This window comes from Balaenoptera musculus, chromosome 20, assembly GCF_009873245.2.
Source record: "Balaenoptera musculus isolate JJ_BM4_2016_0621 chromosome 20, mBalMus1.pri.v3, whole genome shotgun sequence".
Lineage (NCBI taxonomy): Eukaryota > Metazoa > Chordata > Mammalia > Artiodactyla > Balaenopteridae > Balaenoptera > Balaenoptera musculus.
Window position 1 is genome coordinate 45,106,617 of NC_045804.1, and position 24,222 is coordinate 45,130,838.

Here is a 24,222-nt window from a genome sequence, read left to right on the forward strand (position 1 = left end):
TGTCAAGATATTTACTCAATTTCCTACAAGTAATAATTACTTACAAGTAATGCTAAAGTGATATATTTTCAGTCAAGGAATTTGAATGATTCAGTTCACAAATGAATCTTCATTGTCATAAACAACCAGGAGGAATGCTTTAAAGTGTGTATGCATATTAGTCCTAGTTGTCATAAAGACAAAATACATAAGGTATCAAAGTAATAGAAGTAGTTAAGAAGGCTCAAATAGCAAACAAGAGATCTGGAAAACCTTTCATTATATCCCCAAACGCACTGAGCAGATTTACACAGTAATCAATTACTATTATTTTTATAACTTTCGTAATCCAACTTTCTTTTTTTTTTTGGCTGCGTTGGGTTTTCATTGCTGCGTGCAGGCTTTGTCTACTTGCAGCGAGCTGGGGGGCTACTCTTCATTGTGGTGCGCGGGCTTTTCATTGCAGTGGCTTCTCTTGTTGCGGAGCACGGGCTCTAGGCACGTGGGCTTCAGCAGTTGTGGTGCACGGGCTTAGTTGCCTCTGTGGCATGGGGATCTTCCCGGACCAGGGATTGAACCTGTGTACCTGGCATTGGCAGGCAGATTCTTAACCACTGTGCCACTAGGGAAGTCCCAGTAATCCAACTTTTAAGTTGCCTTTTTTAAAAAAAATATTTATTTATTTATTTGGCTGCACCGGGTCTTAGTTGCGGCACACAGGATCTTCATTGCCGCATGCAGGATCTTTAGTTGCAGCATGTGGGATCTTTTAGTTGCATCATGTGAACTCTTAGCTGCAGCATGTGGGATCTAGTTCCCTGACCAGGGATTGAACCCGGGCCCCCCTGCATTGGGAGCATGGAGTCTTAGCCACTGGACCACCCATGGAAGTCCCTTAAGTTGTCTTTTAAAAAGTAATTATTGTACAAAAAAAAAAGACAAAAAGTATGTGGTATCTTTGATAAATACTTGGTATCAAATACTTGGCATCACATTGATTATATCTTTTACAATACTACTTTGAGTGTTACATTGTTTTTTTTTTTTAAATCAAAAAAAAATTTTTTTTAAGTGTCTTTCTCATGTAGGATGACCTTTTTAGGAACGTCAACAAATTTCAACTCGATATGAAAGTATGATCTTGACTTCCCAGGTTAGAGCATATAAATATGTGGAGTTTCTGCTACGAATCCTCAAACTCTACAAAATAGAAAGAAAGAGACCCACCCTCAGGCCAGCCTTAATCTTTGAGTGAACCTGAGCTGAGTCACTTCGTACCAAGAGTGCACTCCAACAGTCACAACCCACAAATGATTTTCTATTTTAAATTTCTTGCACTCACACATTCATGTCACTGAGGCCCAACTTGCCATTGAAGTGCTTTCCAACATCACAGCCAAACCATACAGCCTAGAAATAGAGGAAAGAAGATGAAAGAAGTCAACATAAGTTCTTGCTATTGCACCAAAGAAGGGAAGAAAAGGTTTTAACCCTACGCAGAAGACAAAGACACGGTACCGACCTCTCCATCTTTGATGGAGGCAGCAACCACCTTCTTCAATAAGTCAATGGGCTGGTTGTTGTATAGAGTTTTCCTCCCTCCAACCATGTTGCTTAAGTAGTCCACCGTGTAAAGTCTGCTGTACTTATGGTGGGGCCGAGGGTCATTCACTAAACAAATCTATTGAGATCAAGAACATGTTGATTAGAACATAAAACCAGGAGTGTCAAGCAAGATACAGACCTCTCCTTTAAGTTCATATATTTGTATCAAGCTTAGCACCTCTGCCTACAAGAACAAGCATTACACATTGTTAAATAACTGAGAAACAAAAGGTGGCAAGGTCATGTGAGAGAGGTCCCTGTATATCCTAATTGGTATAAGGGACACATTTGGGAGTTGCATCAACCTGTTTTTCCTACTGGCGGGAATCACCCCAAAACTAATTCTGCAGAATTGTGTGCACTGAGTATGGCAAGATGGCGATTCACGAGTCCATCACTACAAGACCTCTGCTCTCAAGTTACCAGAAAGGCTCAACATCTGGCAGTACCACAACTGAGTTGGGACTCCATCATAAAAAAAACGCCACGTGCTTTTAAGATGGTCAAGATGCCAATGAAGAAGGGGCGCTAGGCCTCTTGCTAGGCAGGTGGAGAAGCCCTGAAGTGAGCGGGAAAAACTAGGATGGGACACTGCTCCCTTCCGCAAGAGAGTCCCAAGAGGGGCCCACAGTAGAGTGATGCTCTGAACCCATGGTAAGAAACACCCAATATTACTTTTATTGTCTTCGCAAACTGGAATGACTCAGCTGGCCCAACTCAGGGGAGCATATGGGAATTAAACTGACTGCTGGCCCATAGTTAGAAAAGTCTCTGAAGAGGAGCACTGGGGATCCTAATATGACCAACTGAATTGGTACATAAAATACCTCAGAGGAAGGAGGAAAAATTTTGTTTAGTGTCTAGTTTGATGAGCATGCATGGTAACCCAGGAATCGTGTATTCTTTCTTGTAGTCAACAGGCATTTCAAAGTAAACAGCCAGTGGCTGCCAGTGCCAGTCTCCAACCTTATCTTCCATATTGAAGAGTGGCTTGACATGTTCCTTGTAAAACTTCAAGGGTGTTATGGGGCCAATCTTCTGATAGTTTTTATCTTTGTCTCGATACTCCCAGGTAAACGTCTCTGGTGGATTACCCAAACAGATACACACCACTCTGAATATCTGGAAAAAAGGAGGACAGATAAGCGATGGCTAGGGGGAAGCAGTATTTTTTACCTTTTCATTTTCTTCTAGCTTGGGAAACACAAGGAATCAGTGGCTAAATTCAAGCCAGAAATTTCACAGGAAATCTAATATTGCTCCAAAAATTGGAAGGTTGATGTCCAGGATTTGATATCAGCCAACTTCTGAGTTCTTAAATAAACACTGTGAACAATACAATTCTGAAATGTTAATATTTAGTGCTTAGTATTTGCCCTGCAAGTTAAACTTCCTTAGCCAAGAAATCACTCACCACTGATACACAACAAGACCTGGGTTGCTGCTCTGCTGATTATATTTCAAGTGACAAATAATTACATACATTTTATAAATGGATTTCCTTCCCTTTATGCTTCTAGGTTTGGCTTTGATTGTGACAGGGGTCTCTACTCACAGAAAAGTCATTAACTTTTTGGTGGAGCTTAGATGACAATGTCTATTAAAATTATTATTAGAACAAGACTAAATTTAGTAGTAAGGTGCCATTTTTTGGATTGTGAGACCTTAACATACTTTCCAATGATGTCATAAAACCTTCAATTAGCATTATTACAATCCAAGGATATTTCAATATTTTATATTATTTTCATCTTATAGAAAGACAAAAATAGAAGTATAGAGACATACCTTCCTCTTCTGTATCAAATTTGTTTTTATCTTTTAAAAAATACACACTACAATCCGCTTCTTCTTTCTCCACCCCAGGCACCACCCTAATCCAATCTTATTACCTGTATTATTTGCTCCATACATTTGTATTGATATACTCCAATACAGTCAAAAGAAATGGACCCTGTATTTATTAAGTGTGACTATTTTGTGCTAGATACTATATATCTGCTAGGTTAACTTAATTCTCACAGAACTCTCTCAAGGTATAATTTCCCCTCCTTTTTCTTTTTTTCCCCCCAAAGAGATTGAGACTCAAAGAAAATAAGTAACCTACTTAAGATCACATAGCTAGTAAGTGGCAGAACCATGGTCTAAACTGATGTCACACACTGTCCAAAAAAAAAAAAAGTATTGCTCCATTGGTACAGGGTTTAAAACAAAAAAGGGAACATTTATTGACTGTTTTCTGTGCTGTACTACAATCTTTAAATATCATATCTCTCAATCCTCTCAAAAAAAATGGTAGGTATTATTCATATTTTACAGATAAGGAAACCAAGGTTCAGGGAAATAAATAGCTTGACTGAAGTCTTAAAGCCAATAAATCACAAAATTAGGATTTGAACCCAGGTCTGACCTCAGCACTATTTCTATAACACCATGAATTAAGCATTTATCGTTTACTGTAACTTTCTGGGTTTCCTATAACCTGTCTCTTACAAAAGGTCATAAACTTCTCAAGGATAAGGACCAGGTCATGGATATTTTGTATCTCCTATAGCATCTAGCACTATATCTGACCTAGATATGATAACTAATGTGAACACTATTCCACTCTCCACCACAGGATGAATAATTTCAGAAGTACCACCCTTTCTTCAAGTCACTTCCTTGTTGAAGATTCAATAATGCTTTCCTATTACCTCCCATAACAAATCTAAACTCCATGACCTGATCTATTTGTCTTCTTTTTTTACTTCGGCATAACATACATTCAAAAGGTATGCAAAGTGCACTAATCTTACATATACAGCTCGGTTCAATTTTTTACATAGGTATACACCCATGTAACCACCATTCAAATAAATATACAGAATATTTCCAGGGTTCCAAAGGTTCCCTAGCTCCCTTCCAGTCAATAACCACACCTTCCCCAAGGTAAGCATCATTTTGACTTATATAACCACTGATTAGTTTTGCCTGTTCTTTAATTTCATATAAATGGAATCACACAGCATATACTCTGCTGTGTAGGGCAACCTTTGTTGACATAATGCCTGTAAGATTCACTCATGGTGCTGTGGGTATCACTGATTTGTCTTTACTGCTGTGTAAATATATTATAATTTATTCACTCGTGTTGGTGGACATGTGAGCTGTTTTCAGTGTAGGGTTATTTATAAAGCAGCTAAGAATATTTTTATCCAGACCGTTTTCCAGGGCCTTGAAGGAATTTACATACTCTCCAGCAAAGGAAGAGAGTTCCAGTTGTTCTAACAATACATTCTTGCCAAACCTGGCACTGTATTTTTAATCTTAGCCATTTTGGTGGGTAAGTAATGGTACCCCCAATGTGGTTTCCGCTTGCATGTCTCTGATGAGCACGGTTGGATGTTAAAGGCTCTCTGTGACGTCACCCAACCGTACTTCCCATCATGGAGCCTGCTCACCCGTCGGGCCTGTCTCTGTCTCTCCTTACTGTCCACTCACGCACTCAGCTCGTTGTCACCTTCATAACTTGACTGTCTCTTCTGTTCCTCAAAACCCAATCCTACTCCCATGCTATAAAACTCAGTGCAGGGAATTCCCTGGCGGTTCAGTGGTTAAGACTCCACACTTTCACTGCCGAGGGCCCGAGTTCAATCCCTGGTCAGAGGACTAAGACCCCGCAAGCCATGTGGCACAGCCAAAAAACTAAAATTAAAAAAAAAAAACCAAAACTCAGTGCAGGATGACCCTTTTCCAGAAAGTTTTCACTAATTAAATTTTTATGTCAGAAGTATTCAGAGAAGGGAGAAGTTATTGTGAGCTAGAAAAATTAACATTTGATTCCATAGTGTCAGTTATGTTTCTCTACTGTCTCCCCTGCTAGACTTAATCTACCAGGGACAGAAACCAGACCCTAGACGTATCCCAACAAACACTAGAAGAACCACATTAAAAACAGTTTTCTTAAATTGAAGTTCTTCTCCAGTGACTGGTGTAAAACTTAAATTTAGGAGTTCAAACTGGGCAGACCCTAAATGCAGAACAAAAGGGAAGGCTTACAGAATAAAACAAAGCTATAGCCTGTAAGAAATAAACCTTCCTTCCCCTCCTCTCCTTGGACCCCAACTCTGGAGAACTCTGTTGTCCTTAACCTGATAGACCCCACCCTCTTCCCTCACTTTACCCTCCACTCCCTTCAGAAATGTCAGCTCCTGCCTCTGCTCTGGAAAGAATCACCAGAGAATGATCTATGACAGCCTGATTTCTTAATACGCCCAACCCCACCACTTTCAGCCAGAAAGACCACTTAAGGAGCTTAGTTTTTGATACCCCTTAGCTGTACATTAGTAGCTGTTTTGAGCAGCCAGGACTTCTCCAGACTGACCTTTAGGTAAATTCATTAGATACCCCAGTCCCTATCTGGCTTTAGGGAACACACGTCCAAGATCCCCCAATTCTAAGTCGGCATCCATATGTCATCATCAGCCGCTGAAATTGTATTTATTTCTCTTCATCATCTCCAGTGCATTCATTTTAGGCCTCAAAAAGCCCTGAGACAGACTGGAACCTGATACCAAGGCTCAAACTTACTCTCTGAACCAAAGCTAGAAAACTAGACATAGGTCTGCCTATGACATTAGGCCTATAATTAAGGATAAAAAGACTTCTTAATTCATGTGTTATTTTGGAAGACAGAGCCTGACTCTACCATCTTAACAGAAACAGATTAACCTACAGATGAAGTTATGTTTGCCTTTCATTTTATGTTTTGTTTCCCAAGAGAGAATCTTCCTTTACTAGGATTTACTTTGTGTTTTACGAGCCTGAACAGCTGCTCCTTAAACCACCTCTCTTTTAATGTTGTATCATTCCCAGGTTGGTTTCTAGTACAGAAAAGCAGCAGCAGGGCATCACATCAGCAACTGTAATTGAGCTAATCTAGCCATGGATTAATGAGCTATGTTTGGGATTCATAAGGACCAGAGAGTCATTCTGTATTTGCTCAGCACCAAGGCCACAAATGGCACCTTTCTTCATGAGGACACTGCCACTGGTAACTAAAGACAATGACAATGAAAGTATATAATCAGAACATGTTTAAATAAGGAAGGTTTTATAGACTTAAATGATGTGTATTTTTAACTAGTAATCGTTGTCACATGTGTATGAACATTTTATATGGGGTCATTCTGATTAATTCTCAGTCATCCAAGGGTGGTTTATCCAGTTCAGTTAGGCTCTGGCCAAAAAAAATGAGGCTAGGGCTAGGCCTAATGAAAATTTAAGACAACTAAGTGAATTTCTGTTTACTTTTAAACACATTCTAAATATAAATGAGTGTTTTACACTATAATTTACATATACCTCATTATGCATTTGACTCCCTATCTAAAGTAAAAAGTGTTAAATCATTCCTTCCTTCTCCCCAAAAATGCATTAAAGGAAAACTACATTTTAGTTATCTAAATGAATTCTATGATTAATCTTTTTGGAATACAAATACTTATGCCCTACTGCATATGATTTATAAATCTAAATTTTTATCAAAGATACACATAAGGCATGAATGAGGATAAGGGTGACATCTCTTTCTCTTGGATTTTAGTAAAACTGTAATTTGAGACATGTTGCTTTGTTTACTATGACTATAATTATCCAAAGCCATTCAGATTCAAGTCAGTTTATAACACTTTGGAAGGAATATTTGGCTGCAAGTCAACTAACAATAGTTAAACAAGCTCTAATTTTTTAAAACTCTCCAAAGTATAGTCTCCAGGGCCCCTGACACTACATTTCTTGATAAGAGACTCTGCTGTTCTGAAATAATATTCCCGGTTCCCAAAGTATAAAGCTGGCAGTGAGCTGTGGATATCTGAGTCTGCTCTCTGGTGAGCAACTTGGGAGTGTCACCTGCTTCTCACAAGATGCACTTGGTATTCAGGACAAAAAAAGATACTGGACACTGAACACAAGTCATTATGCAGCACTGAATACTGGTGAATAACAGAACCAGGAAAGGGAATGGAAAAAAGAAAAAGGACACAGAAAGCATGAAATACAGGACATAGGGAAAGAATGTGGGGACCCCAATTTAAAGACAAATGATGTGGGATGGAGTCAATTCCTATACCCATGGCTAAACTAGGAGACAGACATCAAGTGAGAGGAGGAAGGCAGGATGCAATAGTTGAGCATCAGTCATGAATACTTAGAAGGGTGAGAGTTTAAAGCCAGCTACAGGCAGACGCAGAATGGAGGAAACTGTAATAATTAGAAATGTTAGAATGGGAAGGTAGTGCAATGGTAACAACCAATCTACTTGTAATGGAGCAAAACTGGTAAAGCTAAAAGATTTCAGTGCTTGGAACCACTGCAGAAGTGACAGAATATTAGAATCTTCATTTGTATTTGCAATACTGTATTGCCTAGTAAAGTCTAAACCACTGTAGAAATATTACTTACTTCTATTGTTATAAAAAGCCAAAGCTACAGTGCCATTAAGAAATCACCTACTCTGACTTTTTAGTTTCACTGATGGAGAAATTAGGCTCATAGGTAAAATGACCTATTGATCACAGAGTAGAATGACCGCAAGGACACAAAAGTGGTCAAAGAATATAGCTGAACTTTGAAGAAAGTTCAGTGCTAAGGGTAAATGAACCAGTTACAAGAGGGAAGGAGTAGAGACCTTAGTGACTGCTGATAATGCAGAGAAAGGAGAGAGAAGACAGCTCTCTACTGCTTTCTGGTGGGGAATGAAAGAAAGGCAAGGATCTGTTCTAAAAACAAAAATCTTACCTGTGCCTGCAAAAGCAGGCAGAGAAGGAGATACTTTCTGGGGGCACCAAATATATTTTCAGGCAGGGAAAGACATAAAAAGGTACACTTAAAGGCATGTGCCCTTCTGTGATGTGAAGGGAAATGAGGTCATACAGACGATAACTAAGAGTCAAATGATCATCTTGAGACTCCTTCTAGAGTGGTGGTTGAATCAAAGAAATAGTTAGAAATTCGGACTCTCCAGTCCCACCCAGACCTACTGAATCAATCTGCACTTTAACAAGATCCCCAGGGGATTTGACTGTACATTAAAGTTTGAAAGCACTACTTTAGAGCACATTTATTCTTTCTCTCCTCCAAAACCTTGCTTCTTCAATTATTGCTTCTCTCATTCGCATCTGCTATCCCTTACCACACACAGGTTTCCTCATCACTGCCGAAAAGCTCTCTCTCCTACTTGTAACCCCTCCCACTTCAGATACCATACATCACTCCAATTCTTCCCTCTTCCTTGTCCTCCACATCAGCAAGTCCTGACAGCTTCACTTCCAAGACACACCCCCAAATGTATTCATTTCTCTTAACCCTCACTCTCATCAATCTGGTCGGAACCACTATGATATCTCATCTACACAACCACAAGAGCCTCCTAACTGGTCTCCCTACTTCCTCTCCCACTGTTTTACCATGCATTCTCAAAACAGCCAGAGTGGCATATTTTTAAAACAAAAATTAAACCATGTCACTCCTCAGCTTAAATTCCCCAGTGCCTAGCTCACTTAGAATAAAATGCAATATCCTTACCATGGCTCACAGGCGCTATATTAGCCGGTTCTCATTTCCTCTGAGATCTATTCCAGCCATTCCCACTCTCTTTCCAAGCTCGAGTCACACTGCCTTCTTTCTGTTCCTCAAAAATACCAAGCTTCCTCCTGTCTTAGAGCTTTTGCACCCACTGTCTCCTCAGCCTGCTATGCTCTATGTCCAGATCTCTGAATGGATGGATTCTTCCTGCTATTCATATCTCAGCTCATATTTGACCTCAGAAAGGCCTTTTTTTTTTTTTTTGGCTGTGCCACAGCTTGCAGGATCTTAGTTCCCTGACCAGAGATTGAACCCCGGGGCCACAGCTGTAAAAGCCAAGCCCTAACACTGGACTGCCAGGGAACTCCTTGGAAAGGCCTTTCTTAACTACCCTATCAATCACCGCATTCTATGTTCCTCAGAGTACATATCACATCAGATTGTTTATTTACTTGTGTATCGTCTGTCTCCCTCCACTAGTATGTAAAATCCATGTGAGCAGGGACCAGGTCTGTTTCAGTCATCACTGCACCCACAGTGCTTAGAACATGCTTAATATTTAGTAGTACTCAATAAATACTTATGGAATAAATGCGTTATCAACTTCTCTCCTCTGCACTGCCGAGCTTCTTGAAACTCCCTTTCTCTCCGTGCCACGGTCTGACTCCTCTCCACCTAGCTCCTTCCCTTCTCCATTCCACACACCCCTACTCAGGAATCGGCAGCCTTTCCTCAGTCCTCAGAGTCTCTGGCCTGTCTGCAGCATCTGACACTGATGACCAGTACCTACATCACACAGTTCTAGCACTCACTTTTATAGAAATAGAAGTTTTATGGAAACAGATTATTTTCCAGAATTCTTTACTCAGACCTATTCTATCCTTCCATTCTCCCTCAGGAATTTCAATAATTCGCAAGGCTTCAGCCACCTGTACTAGCATCACTATCACTTTTCTAGATCATTCTCTTTCCTGAACTTTGGAATGATTTCCATATGCTTGAAACCTATTTCCAACTGGACAGTGCCTTGGGACTAGGCACTCTGAAGTCAATATTTCTCCTCTTCACGGTGGCCTCTGAAAAGAGCTTCTCTTACTGACGTGTGTGACCCATAGCAGCGTTCTCCCACTTGCCAGGCTTAAAACCTTAAAGTTATTTGTAATGATGAATCCTTGGCAGACAAGTTGCCAAGTGCTACAGATTTTTCCTCTGAGATATCTCACATTTCTCTCATTTCCATTTCTATCATCACTATCCTCGTTCAGGCCAAATTAGTACCACCTGGACTGCTGCAGCTTCTAACTAGTCTTCCTACCTCTCTTCCTTCCAGTTTCACCTATTTAACTAACTTAATCTCCTGAAGTGCAGCTTTATTTCAAAAGGGAAATGCAATTTGTGAACATAATCTATTTCCTTCAAGAACCTCAAGGGAAAGGTTAGTCCCCTCTTCAGTGTCAGAAATGTACTCTACGACTATCAAAACAATAATTCCTTTCCTCTTCCAGAATCCAAAAGAGAAGACCATATTAGAAAATGTTACTTCTTAGCAGCAGTGGCTCTTAAATGAGAATCACCTGAGAAGCTTTTAATGGTATAGATGCCACAACTCGACAAATGCCAAAACAAAATTCACCACGAAAACAATAAGAGAACAATGAGATGGGGCTAACTCTACAAACACTAAAACACTATAAATAGCTTCAGTAACTAAAATACAGAGTTACTGGCAGATGAATAAACACACTAAAAGAACAGAATTGCATGCCTGGAGATTTTAGAACTGATAGATGGCATCTCAAATTAAGGGGTAGGGAGAGGATGGACTATTTGAAAAAATGTGGGTCAACTGGGCAGCCTTGAGAGGAAAAAAGTTAGATCCATATCTCATACCCTATGCCAGGATAAATTCTAAATGGATCAGAGATTCAAACACAAAAATCAAAACTCTATAAGTACTGGAAGAAAAATGGAAGAATTCTTTTATAATTCGAGAAAAGCTTTTCTAATTAAAAACCACAAAAAATTTCAAATTTGACTATATATAAGTAAAAAATTCTGCATAGCAAAAAAAAAAAAGCATATCACAGATAAGCAACAAACTAAGAAAAAAATTTTGCATCTCATATCACAATGGGCTAATTTCTGTAACATGTAAGGAATACCTAGAAATTGATAAAACACCAAGAAAAAAAACAAGGAAAGGATAAGAATAGACAGTTCACAGAAAAGATGCTTAGCCCCACTCAAAGTAAGAAAATATAAATTAAAACTACAATGAGATAGTTTAACTATCAGACTGTTTACCTGTCAACTGTGTACCTTATCAGATGGGTAAGGATCCGACTGTTTGATAAATGCACTGCCTTGATAAATCTAAAGGGAAACAGGTTCTGTCAGATATTGCTGATGAGAGCGTAAATTGATAGACCCTCCAAAGAGGTTAATTTGGCATTATATATCAAAGTTACAAATGTATATTCTCCCTGACTCAAAAATCCTATTTCTATTATGTTTTTTTAAAAAAAAATCTCTGGAAGGATGACTAACAGCTAAAACTAATAACAAAAACTAATAAAACTAATTTGGGGGTACATGGTAAATGGAAGGATGGAGAATAGGGTGAGAAGACTTCTCACTGTATATCTTCTTCTATTTTTGATATTTATGCTAAGTGAAATGTCAGACAGAAAAATACTGTATCATATCACTTACATGTGGAATCTAAAAGATACAACAAACTAGTGAATATAACAAAAAAGAAACAGACTCACAGATACAGAGAACAAACAAGTGGTTACCAGTGTGGAGGGGGAGGGGCAATATAGGGACGGGGGAGTGGGAGGTACAAACTAATGGGTATAAGACAAGCTCAAGGATGTATTGTACAACATGGGGGATATAGCCAATATCTTATAATAACTGTAAATGGAAAGTAACCTTTAAAAATTGTATTGAAAGAAACTATAGGCTTTAGAGAAAGACAAAGAAAATGAAAAAACCAAGTTATAAAACAGTGTATAGGATCCCTTTTTAAAGCTATTTTTATATGATCTTAAATGAAAAAAATATGGAAGAAAATGCACCAGAGTGTTAGCAGTGATAACCTTTGGCTCACAAGGACTTTCTATGTCATCCTTCCCTGTGTTAGTTAGTATGTAATTTCTTATATTTATAAAGTTTAAAAGCACAAGCATTATTCATGCTCCTGGTGTAACACTCAAAAGCCTCTAATGTGCAACAGGGTAGAATGATTAGCAAATGTAATTCAAATATGTTGTATGTTTCAAACTAAGAAGTTAATTGTTCAGTTGAAAAAATAAAATAAATGGGTATACCTCCCAAAGAAAGATAACTAGGCCCTAATCTCAAGGAAAATGACCTTGACCTTAGGTCTGAAGCAAGCCTAAGGCCCATATATTGTTTTTAAGACCTGAGAGCCACTGCTATAGAATTTCCTGAGTAAATCATAATGACTCCCTGTCTCTTCCTATGGCACTGATAAATATTGTTTCTGGTCTTTGTTTTATGTTTTGTTTTTTAACAGACAGAGTTTTGGTAGAGAATACATTTAATAATCCTAAGGGAATCTGGAGGCTAAAAGAGAGTAGACACACTAAGAAAACACTACAACAGAAGTGACTACACGGTTCCAGATCTGCCTTGTCTGTCACCACAACAAACAACCTGCCTTTCTCTTCTCTTAGAAAGAATGCCTTTAGCATAAATACATTTCATTCAAAGCTATCTGAGCTTCATGGCTGATAAGTCATCATTTTGATGTGCCTACAAGGCTAGGCAAAACATAGGTACTAATTTGTGGCTTTAAAACCACAGCTAGACTCTTCATTACATAAGAGTCAGGTTAAATAAAGAGCTATCTAGGGGATTGTAAAAATCTAAAGACCTATACCACACAGAATTCTGTAGTCAACAGCTTACCTAGAATCATTAAGTAAACAACCCTATTTATAAAACATCCATACTCAGGACTTGGTAAGGTGGTGTTGTACTATTTTTCCAAGGTTAGGAACAGGAGAGAAAAGATATGTGAAATATACCTGCCCTAATTCTTTTTTTTTTTTTCTTTTGGCCGCACCACACCACATGTGGGATCCTAGTTCCCCAACAAGGGATCGAACCCGCGCCCCCTGCACTGGAAGAACAGAGTCTTAACCACTGGACCGCCAGGGAAGTGAACCTGCCCTAATTCTTATCAGCTAATCCCAGAGTCAAAACATGGATTTTAGACATATCATTTAAAAGATCATTAAAGCAAACATCTTAAGCCAACAGAATGCTTGTGATTTGCAGTAAGTATTATCTGAGCCCGTTTCCATAACTCTTTATAGAACCTTCATCCTTACTACACCCCACCATCTTACTAAAATCATAAATAAAGGCAAATTATGCAGGAGATATGGCCTCAACAGGAGAGATCATTCCAAGGAGGAAGGGAAGAAAACTAACATTTATTGGACCACTGCTATGTACCAGGCACTATGCCTTATACTCTTATACTTAATTCCTTATTTGATCCCCACAAAAATCCAATGAGAAATATATTTTAAACCCCAAACGGAATCTCAGACAGGTTAAGTATTTTATCCAAGATCACAGAGCTGTTAAGTGATAGAGCCGGAACTGAAACCCATGTCCTACTCCAAAACCTATTTTCTTCTACTACAATCAGATACCTCTCTTAACAAAGAACACTTAAGGAGTAAAGAAAGAGGTAAATATGAGATAATTTAAATGTATCTAGCAAAATGAAACCTCTGTGTTCATCCACTGAACAATATTTAAGAAATGAATATTGTATCAAGCTAGACATGTTACACTTGAACAAACTGAGACTTCAGAGCTTCAGGAACCTGTCTCAGGTCACATGGCTGTTAAATGAGATTAGATAGCCTGACTCCAGAGACAATGCTCTCGACTACACTATGCTGCCTCTCTAAAATTCAAAGGAAAACACGAGTAAAGCATTAATGTTGTGCACTGCAGTGAAAAAATTTAGGCCATCTTAATTCCATACAAACAGTCTTGAAAGGACTGTTAGTTGAGTGATTCCTAGTAATGGGCCCACTAGATGAAAAAGGGAAATGTTTGTACTTTTCTCCAAGTGATTTCACAGTTTTATACATATTCATCTGGATTATGAATAGTATTTAGTAATAAAGATTTTTAACTGCCTTGATAATAAATATTACTGCCTTATATTTGTTTAATGCTTTTTAAGTTTTCCAAAATATTTTCACATACATTATTTTAACTGTTATAACCAACGATAGCTTCTCATCTTTATTCCTACAGAATAAAACCAAAAGACCTGGCATCTACCTAAGATCCCTCACAGCTCTGCCTTTCTAGCTTAATTTACTACCAAACACAATCACAAAATGTTACGTTTAAGCTACCCTGTTCTCTGAAGATTCCACCTTTGTTCATGCCACTGTACATGCGATTCCTGTTGTCTGGAATGGTTTTCCCAGTTACCTATCTGGTACATCTTTACTGCTCTTTCAAGAGCTGGTTCCAATATCTTCCCCATGAAACCTTCAGTTCACTGAATTAGTCACTCCCTCCTCTATGACCACCAAATCCTTTATAACACATCTCTAGCATAGGATTTATTATAATTATTCATGTGTTTCTTTTACCAAGAGATTGAGCTCCTTGAAAATAGAGACCATGTCTTTCTCATCTTTGTATTCCCAGTGGCAAACTCATAGCACGTATTCAATATTTATGAAATGAATAAAAGAGTGAATTATAGAATAAAAAATTGGGAAATAGAAGATATAAGTACAAGTCCCATACTAAACTGCAAAGTTTATACCTCAGCCTTTTCAGCTGTAAAATAAGTAATTTTCTTTCTTTTATTTTTTAAAGATTCTATACTTTAATTTATTTTTTATTTATTTATTTTTGGCTGCATTGGGTCTTCGTTGCTGCACACGAGCTTTCTCTAGTTGGGGCAAGCGGGGGCTACTCTCTGTTGCAGTGCATGGGCTTCTCATTGCGGTGGCTTCTCTTGTTGTGGAGCACAGGCTCTAGGCACGCGGGCTTCAGTAGTTGTGGCGTGTGGGCTCAGTAGTTGTGGCTCGCAGGCTCTAGAGCATAGGCTCAGTAGTTGTGGCACACGGGCTTAGCTGCTCCGCGGCATGTGGGATCTTCCCGGACTAGGGCTCAAACCCGTGTCCCCTGCATTGGCAGGCAGATTCTTAACCACTGCGCCACCAGGGAAGCCCTTTTTTTAAAAAAAAAATTTTATTTATTTATTTATTTTGGCTGCACCAGGTCTTAGTTGTGGCATACAGGATATCTAGTTGCGGCATGCAGACTACTTAGTTGCGGCATGCATCTGGGATCTAGTTCCCTGACCAGGGCTTGAACCCAGGTCCCCTACATTGGGAGCTTAGGGTCTTACCCACTGGACCACCAGGGCAAGTCCCTAAAATAAGTAATTTTCAATTCAATTCAACATTAACTACAATGACCACGTTTCTCAATCAATGTAACAGATAGGAATATTCTGAGAGTTCTTTAGAAGGGTCACAAAAATTCCAAATAATTGTTATCACCTCCTCCATCATGGCATCCTGTGTGGCTGAGATTTCTCCTTTGGTTGCGCCGCTGTGTACCAGGTTCCTTAGTCGTAGACAGAATTCTCTCATCTATGACAGAAACTTACTCAGTTACCCAAATTCAATTATAAATGAGCCTAATAGACCAGTGCTAGCTCTATTTTGAAGTATAACTCAGCCAAGACCCCGGGCAAAGTTCATAAAAGCAAATGCATTTTTCCCCAACCAGTCCACTTAAGCACAGAGCTAAAAACGCTCTCCATAAGGAGAAAAGACATGGATCATTCCCCAAAAATACTAGATGGAACTGCTCCTGCTCTGCAACTGATGGGACCCTCTGTGATACATGTCTGGGGATGGGGAAAACATGTAATTCCATAATGCCATCACCCTCGGAAAAAGCAAGAGACAAGCTGATTATGCCACTAAGTCACTCTAATAGATTTTAATTTACAATTTTACTGGTTGTCCATTTCTTCTCTGTAAAATCATTATGAACATGGCTATGCCAACCCCCAATATACTTTTCATTTTTGTTTTCAATTTTGAGAGATGCCAAAGATAAAGGTGAGTCATAAACCTAACCACCGTGCTAAAGAGAATCTTGCTCCCACCTGAAATGGAATCCAGTGCTATACTATTAATGACCTTTTAGCCTGTGGATAATATTCCCCAGTTTCCTGGGTGGAAAATAACCTACTTCTAATATTGAGGAAACACATTTACAGTTTATTTTAAAATGTAGTCTTTCTCCCAGGGATGACAAATCCAATTTTAGCCTCATAGATCAAGACAGCAGATTCTGGCAACTCCCAGTTCTTAAAAAAGATGTCTGGCTGGCAGAGCAGCATCCCTGTAGGATTCACAATCCTCCTTGGGAAAATGGGTTATGTAGAGAAGAGAGGATGATTCATTAAGACAACTGAGGCAATAAAAAGCAGTTCAGTGACTACATCAAATGTTAAGTGAATGGATAAACTACACTGATATAGTTTGGAGAAGCCGCAGAGCTCTGCATACTCTTTGAGGAAGTCTTCCGAAGAGTTCTTTTTGGTTTTACTAAAACATAATGCTGCCCCAGTCCACCTCCACTAGAACCAAGTTAGCATGCTGGTGGCTGAGAATGGGACTTTCTTTCCTCAGTACCCATAAGAAAATATTAAAATCAACAGAAATAAAAGTGGGAGATTTTTAAAGAGAAGGAAAAAAAACACCCTAATCTCAATTATTTTTAAAGTTAATATGAGGCTACATTGCCTTGGATAGACACTGAGTAGCTATCTTGTACACAGACTGTGTATACTGAAATGCCCAGGAATGTCCCTGGAAAATCAGTTAGGAGTTTTAAGGTAAGTATACGGCATGCAATCCCACCCTGCCCCATATGCTGTACCTTGTGATTCAGAATATCATTCATCCTTTTGGTTGCCTCTGCTGTATAAGATTCAGGGAAGCACTTCTTAGGGATAACACCATATTTTTCTAAAAGAAAACAAATTTTAATGTTCAATAAAGTAAACGTATACTCCAGTGTCAGGAACCCTGGCAAAAATAGCTATTGTTTTTAAAAATAGGCTATATTTTGCTAGTCTAACTCAGAAAACTTAATGACCTTACAATATTATTAAACAGGTCATTTAATCTGCCTATTTATCCATCTATCTTGAATTAATTCTGTTCTTTTTAATCTAACACACTTTGTAAAGTATTCAGCATGATGAAGTTTCTCCAAAAGACAATTTTTTGAATGAGGACATTTTCAAACGCTGCAGTTTCAATGCGTTTCTTGATTGCATCAATGGATAAGAGATAAACTTTTTCATAGAAAGTTAGTTCTACTTAATACAACCTTTTCTCCTCTAACTCAATCTTCACAGTACCTATCTCCTTACCTCTAATTTAAGAAAGGTACTTAATAGGTAAGAGTGTGAGATAAAGGTTCCTGGAGCTAACTGTATACCCCTCTGGGGACCAATTCTACTCTGTACTTAACCACCAAAGAAATGGCCTACGCCTAACTACAGAGCCTTGCTTGATCATGCTGGGTTTCAGTTTCATTACAGGAAGGCTCTTACCAACAATATTGACAAGCATATCCCATTGTCCTCCATCATTTGCAGGATTCGTAAGCAAATACTGCACCAGCCTACCATCCTCAGGCTCCTTTTTCTGGGCTGTGTCCACAAAAGCATTTAAGAAGAAATAACAGCGTTCAACCTAGAGTAAGAGAAATTAAATAAAATTAAAGGAGACGAGAGCTAATATCTTTATTGGCATTATCAACAGAATATGAGTCCTGGAACTACTGTAGACCCAACAGAGTAGGTATTTTTAAACTAAAGTTGGTAATTACATAGCAGTATTTCTGGGGCTTCCCTGGGGGTCCAGTGGTTAAGACTCCGCACTTCCACTGCAAGGAGCATGGGTTCGATCCCTGGTCGGGGAACTAAGATCCCACATGTCACGTGGTGTGGGGGGAAAAAAAAAAAAAAGCAGTATCTGGCTTCATGAGAATGTCTGAAGTGTTTTCCTTTATCTATGTGTACACATTGTAATAGTTTATCCAAAACAAGGCACTGCTTTATTCTGAAACAGAAAAATCTGATATTTAGAGCCTTCAATCAATAAAGATCTAATGGACACATATAACATACACTTTAAAGATAAAAAACTGGAATAAAATTATTTACTCTTTTTCAGACAAGTATTACCTGGAGAAAGGGAATTAGGTCCTAGAAATACAAATAATCTACATAAAGATGCTAAAAGGGGAAATCACTGAAAACAAAATAAAAAATTTTAAATAAGAAAGAAACAAGGAAGTAGTAAGGTGAGTCATCAGACTTATTATTTCATTGCAAAAAGTAGCCACCTACCAACCAAAAGTAGTTCTGCCTTTGAAAAGAGTCAACTTTTGATTCTTTGGAAATCAGAATAAATGCTGTCCCATCTATAATGGAAGGCAGACTATAACTAGAAAAGCAAGAAACGAAGAGATAGTCCCTACCAAGGTTGATATTGAAACAAAAAGAGTATTTCAAGATCAGTCCCATACCTTGTCCCAGAAAAAGAGGTAAGATTGACTAAATTCAAATTCTTCAATATTTAATTTTCTCATGAATGGAAGTCTCATAACATTCAGACAAGAAAAGATCCAGCATCGCCCTGAAAAAAGAAAGCAAATCAAGAAATTATGATGAATGTTCACATAGATTACATTGTTCCAACTGTATTTCCCAACAGTGAGTCCATGACAAGATCTTGGACAATTTAAGACCAAATCAGAAAGAGCAGAAAGATACAAAAACAAAAACAAGAAAGGTAGTACTTACTATCTGCAATATATATGCAAAGGTTTATATCCTTAACATATAAAAAAAATCTCTTTTCGTATCACATAAAGAATCAATTATAAATCACCTAAGAAAATTACATTAGAAAAAGAAATACTGGTAGAGAAACATGAGCAAAGATCATGAACAGCTAATTTAATAGTCAAAAACGATACAAATAGCAAGAAACATTTTTTTAAAGTTCATCATAAGACACCTGTTAAATGGAGAAACATTATTTTTCAATTAATAATGCCCAATATTGGCAAGGAAGTGGGGAAACAGCATTATTTTACACCCTGGATAGGAATCTAAACAGGTAAAAAAATATCTGAAGGCAATCTGGCAATATATGGCAAAACCTTTAAAAAGTCTCTACCCTTTAATGTGGAATATATAGTATATGCTTCAATATAAGATGACTCTAACATAAGTCAATCCCCATGCCCCCAACGAGAATTTTTTTTTAAGTTATTTAGTTAACTGGATTATATAAACACTTAAAAAATAGATGAAATAGTTACTGTTTGCCTATAATATTTAATTTAGTAGCTTTAATATTTAGATATTTAAAATCATATTAATATAATAAATTGATGTAGAAGCATTGTTTTTTCCACTTTCACATGTCATTTTCACACTGATCCACACTTTTCACGTGCATCTTGGCATCAGTGCCTTTACCATTATTAGATCCACTCTTTCAAACAGAACACATCATCTTTCTTCCATCTACTGTGTTTGAGTCACAGCAATGCTTTGAATCCATGCATAATGCTGTCCCTAAAAAATGTTATGCCACCACTCAACCATATAATCATATTTGTCATTTGTCCTGTAAGTGGATAATCACAAACTCCACAATGTCACCATCTTCTGTACTTCTGTACTTCATCTTAAGTGATCTTTAGAGGTCTATTTACAAGGATATCCAACATTTCCACGTGACGTCATGTCCTAGAAAAATACTGCATTCAAATTTTCTGCTTTTTAAAAAAACTGATTCAATCAAATGATCTCCATAAGCATCCCAAACTAGCATGGATCAAGGTCATTTCAGAGTAATTAATGTCTTTGCCAAAATGTACTTTACTTCAAATTAAATTAACTGAGAATGCTCATTATCAAAGTCTTTGTAAAGCCTCACACATAGGGTAACTCTTTTCTAAGGAAGATTCAGAGGGGAAAAACCTTGACTTTTATCTGGGCATAACTTTTTTACTAATATGAAAATACGTTCACAATATATTGGTAAGTGAAAAAGGTAGGTAGGTTACCTAACAATATGTAAGGTATCACCCATATTAAACACACACACACAGAATAAAGACCTGACAGAATACTTACTCATCGGTATTTTGCAAATATTCTACATTGAACAACAGTAATCTTACAAGAAGAAAAAATAATTAAAAATAAGTAACTGGGCTTCCCTGGTGGCGCGGTGGTTGAGAGTCTGCCTGCCAATGCAGGGGCACGGGTTCGAGCCCTGGTCTGGGAAGATCCCATATGCCGCGGAGCAACTAGGCCCGTGAGCCACAATTACTGAGCCTGCGCGTCTGGAGCCTGTGCTCCGCAACAAGAGAGGCCGCGATGATGAGAGGCCCGCTCAACGCGATGAAGAGTGGCCCCCGGGCTTCCCTGGTGGTGCAGTGGTTGAGAATCTGCCTGCCAATGCAGAGGACACGGGTTTGAGCCCTGGTCTGGGAAGGTCCCACATGCCGCGGAGCAACTAGGCCCGTGAGCCACAACTACTGAGCCTGCGCGTCTGGAGCCTGTGCTCCGCAACGAGAGAGGCCGCGATGGTGAGAGGCCCGCGCACCGCGATGAAGAGTGGCCCCTGCTTGCCGCAACTAGAGAAAGCCCTCGCACAGAAATGAAGAACCCAACACAGCCAAAAATAAATATAAATAAATTTAAAAAAAAAAAAAAAAAAAAAAGTGGCCCCCACTTGCCACAACTAGAGAAAGCCCTCGCACAGAGACGAAGACCCAACACAGCCATAAATAATAAATAAATAAATAAAATAAAATAAAAGACAAAACTGTAGTTCCCAGAGGCTCTCATTATAAAAAAAAAAAAAAAAAAAAAGTAACTACACACAGTGTTTTTTTCAAAAGTCACTAATGGGGCTTCCCTGGTGGCACAGTGGTTAAGAATCCACCTGCCAATGCAGGGGACACGAGTTCGAGCCCTGGTCCAGGAAGATCCCACATGCCTCGGGGCAACTAAGCCCGTGCACCGCAACTACTGAGCCTGCGAGTCACAACTACTGAGCCCGAGTACCACAACTACTGAAGCCCGCACGCATAGAGTCCATGCTCCGCAACAAGAGAAGCCACCGCAATGAGAAGCCTGCGCACCGCAATGAAGAGTAGCCCCCATTCACCTCAACTAGAGAACAGCCCGCGCACTGCAATGAAGACCCAACGCAGCCAAAAATAAATAAAATAAATAAAAATTTTTTAAAAAGTCACTAATGACTTCGAATAGCTCATCTTTACCTTGGTTTTATCTGTATGCCACCTCTCTCATATGCACACTATTATTTTCTAGTGAGGAAATCTGGATGAACTGTTAACGTGAAACCTGCAGGAAAATAACCTACATAGCTCATGTGCTATCTGTACCTTTTGCAAATAAAAGTGACACTACAGGATATATAAGACATGACCTGTTCCAGATGAACATTTCCAGGCTTTTCCCTAAAAGGGCACTGCAATCTAAACCATGTAGGACCACTAATAACATTACTAACTGGATCTAACTGGATAATTTGTAGCCTGACAGGCCACACCACCCCAAGCACTTTCTACTGTGACAAAACATTAATTATTGCAAGATCATAATTTTTTCTTAAAATTTACAAATGAACTTTACTGAGGTATAATTTACATGCAATAAAATACATCCATGTTATAAATGTACACTTTGAGTTCTGACTGGCTTTAAGCTAGCACTGATCTGCTTTCTGCCAAAATAAATAGACTGGGAGTAGTTTTAAAATGGATAGACTTTAAAAAGTCCTTTTAGTACAGTTCTGCCACGAGAATGTCCTTATTTAGATTCCTGGATAACCCATCTTTCACTGTAGCTGTTTTTCTGTTTTCTAGTGGTGCTAGATAGCAGATAGCAAAGCAAGAGCTCTTGACCAGCAAGGCATGAGAAATGAGTATTTTTCTGTATTACAAACTAGTCTACTGGTGGTAACTTAGCCCATTAGCACATGTGTTCAAATTGCAACCAAAAGGTACACTTAAAAATAACATTTGATGACATTTTGATGCAATTACATTGTGTCTTTTCCATCCCATACATTTGTACATGGCCTTCAGGGCAACGTGGAGGTGTCCTCTAGGGCAGGAACCTTTTTACATGATCTGTTTCGTACCAAGAATATATATCTCCAAGACATGGGGCTGCAGTCACATAACTTCAGGACAGAATATCGTGAATTACATTCAAACAGATGACCATGGGTTAGTCAGTCACTTTAGTGCTCAAATCAAATATACTAACGAACCACAGAGCACCAAAACAAGTCACAAAGTAACCTTCTTGGACCTGCCTGTACTTGGCGCCTGTTCTCTAAAAATTTACTACAACTTCTTTCTATCCAAACGTCTTCTCCCCTAAGGCCATTCTTAGGTAAGACACCACAATGGGACGCTGTCAAGAAAGTCAAGGGAAGTGTGCAAGAAGTTTGAAGACCTCACCTGAGCTCTTCTGGCTGGTGACGGGCTTGCCTTCAGGATGTACGGCGTGCTGGAACACATGCTGAACACCCTGGACCGTGGCCCTCTTCAGACAGATGTCCAGGAGGTCGTGGGTGGTGCCGACATTCTGGGCCAGTACGAACTGAGGATCGGAATTCAGTTTCTGAAGCAGAGCAGCTACCTTCTCCGAGTTCAGTCCTGCTAAAAGACCAAACAGGATTGATTATAACATCAAAAAGAGGCTGAGAAGGGCTGATCCGGGACTCCCACACTCGGGCTCTAACTTGGTAAGAGCATCCCGAGGTGACCATAGCAGCGGAGAAGCCCTTCACCGGCGTCCTCGCCCACGATGCTGCCTCCCTCCGGGCCGCTCCAGCCCACCCAGAAAGCTCCACCCTCACCATCGCCCCGGGTCCCGGCCCCGGCCCTTCCCCGCCGCCGGGCCTCCGGGGCGCAGCTGAGTCCCCAGAGGCCACCCGCGCCCCCCGGCTTACCCTTGGCGGGGAAAGAGCGGCGCCTCACCCGCCGTCGTTCATGGCGCCCACGCTGCCCGGCGGGGGAGGGGAACGGTAGTTTCGGGGGTCCTCAGGCAAGACCCGGGGCTGCACAGCCGTTCGCTGCCTAAGCTGCCCGAACCTGCCTCTCGCACCCCGACCGCCGGAAAAAGGAAAGCCGGCTCAGCGGGGCGGAGGACTGAGAGAAAACGGGGTCCGCGGAGGGACAAAACTCCCCACACGCGTGCTGAGTCAGCGCCATCGGGGCTGGCCCCGCCCGTGGGAGGGCCGAGGGGGCGGGTCGCTGACGCGCTGCAGCCGCCCGCGCCCCCGCCCCGGGCGGGGTCCCCCTCAGCTCAGGCCTACGCTCTCCATCCGCGCTGCCCGGCGTCCGCCCACGCGGCGCCGGAGGTCTACAGCCAGCCGTGATTACGCTTCCTGACCACCGGGTCGCCGTTCTGGGATAAGGTCAGCCCAGAGCGTGGAATCGAGGCGTTCCATGCTGGGCCCGGAGACCGAATACCCTAGCATTGTGAAATTGGCCCCATGAAGCCTTTTCAGAGGCCAAAAGGGGGCTCCAGGCGGTAGGACGGGCTCAGGGACCGCATAATTAAGCACTGGGCTTCGGATGGGTTGCCTCGTTTCAGAAATGAACCCAGAGGGCTCCTCCAATAGGCATCCTTCGCGGACCAGTCACTGCACTTTCAATGCAGTGTTTTTGTGTTGAGGGGAAATTGGAATCAAGCTCTTTCCTACCCACTCAGTTGCTACCAGGTTCTACAAACAATACAATTGCTGGGACTTCCCTGGTGGCGCAGTGGTTAAGAATCTGCCTGCCCATGCAGGAGACATGGGTTCGATCCCTGGTCCGGGAAGATCCCACATGACGCGGAGCAACTAAGCCCATGCGAGCCACAAGTACTGAGCCCGCATGCTGCAACTA

The 24,222-nt window shown here is 40.1% G+C and overlaps 1 protein-coding gene across 3 annotated transcripts in view; it reads right to left on the bottom strand.

Annotated features, from left to right (window-relative positions):
- Positions 1-23,468, bottom strand: part of BLMH (bleomycin hydrolase) — a 42,801-nt gene extending 19,333 nt beyond the window's left edge. The window contains exons 1-9 of one of the 3 annotated variants that reach the window (XM_036837176.1): positions 23,280-23,468; positions 22,786-22,983; positions 18,793-18,902; positions 17,813-17,954; positions 17,131-17,219; positions 15,735-15,827; positions 2,551-2,706; positions 1,502-1,660; positions 1,322-1,389 (exon numbers count right to left, since the gene is read on the bottom strand). In XM_036837176.1, coding sequence (XP_036693071.1) covers positions 1,322-1,389; positions 1,502-1,660; positions 2,551-2,706; positions 15,735-15,827; positions 17,131-17,219; positions 17,813-17,954; positions 18,793-18,870 — 785 coding nt within the window. In that variant the 5' untranslated portion in view covers positions 18,871-18,902; positions 22,786-22,983; positions 23,280-23,468. Of the gene's footprint in view, positions 1-1,321; positions 1,390-1,501; positions 1,661-2,550; positions 2,707-15,734; positions 15,828-17,130; positions 17,220-17,812; positions 17,955-18,792; positions 18,903-22,785; positions 22,987-23,279 lie in introns of all 3 variants that reach the window. The other 2 variants (XM_036837177.1, XM_036837175.1) reach the window with 2 other exon arrangements.
- Between the last annotated feature and the right edge of the window lie 754 nt (positions 23,469-24,222).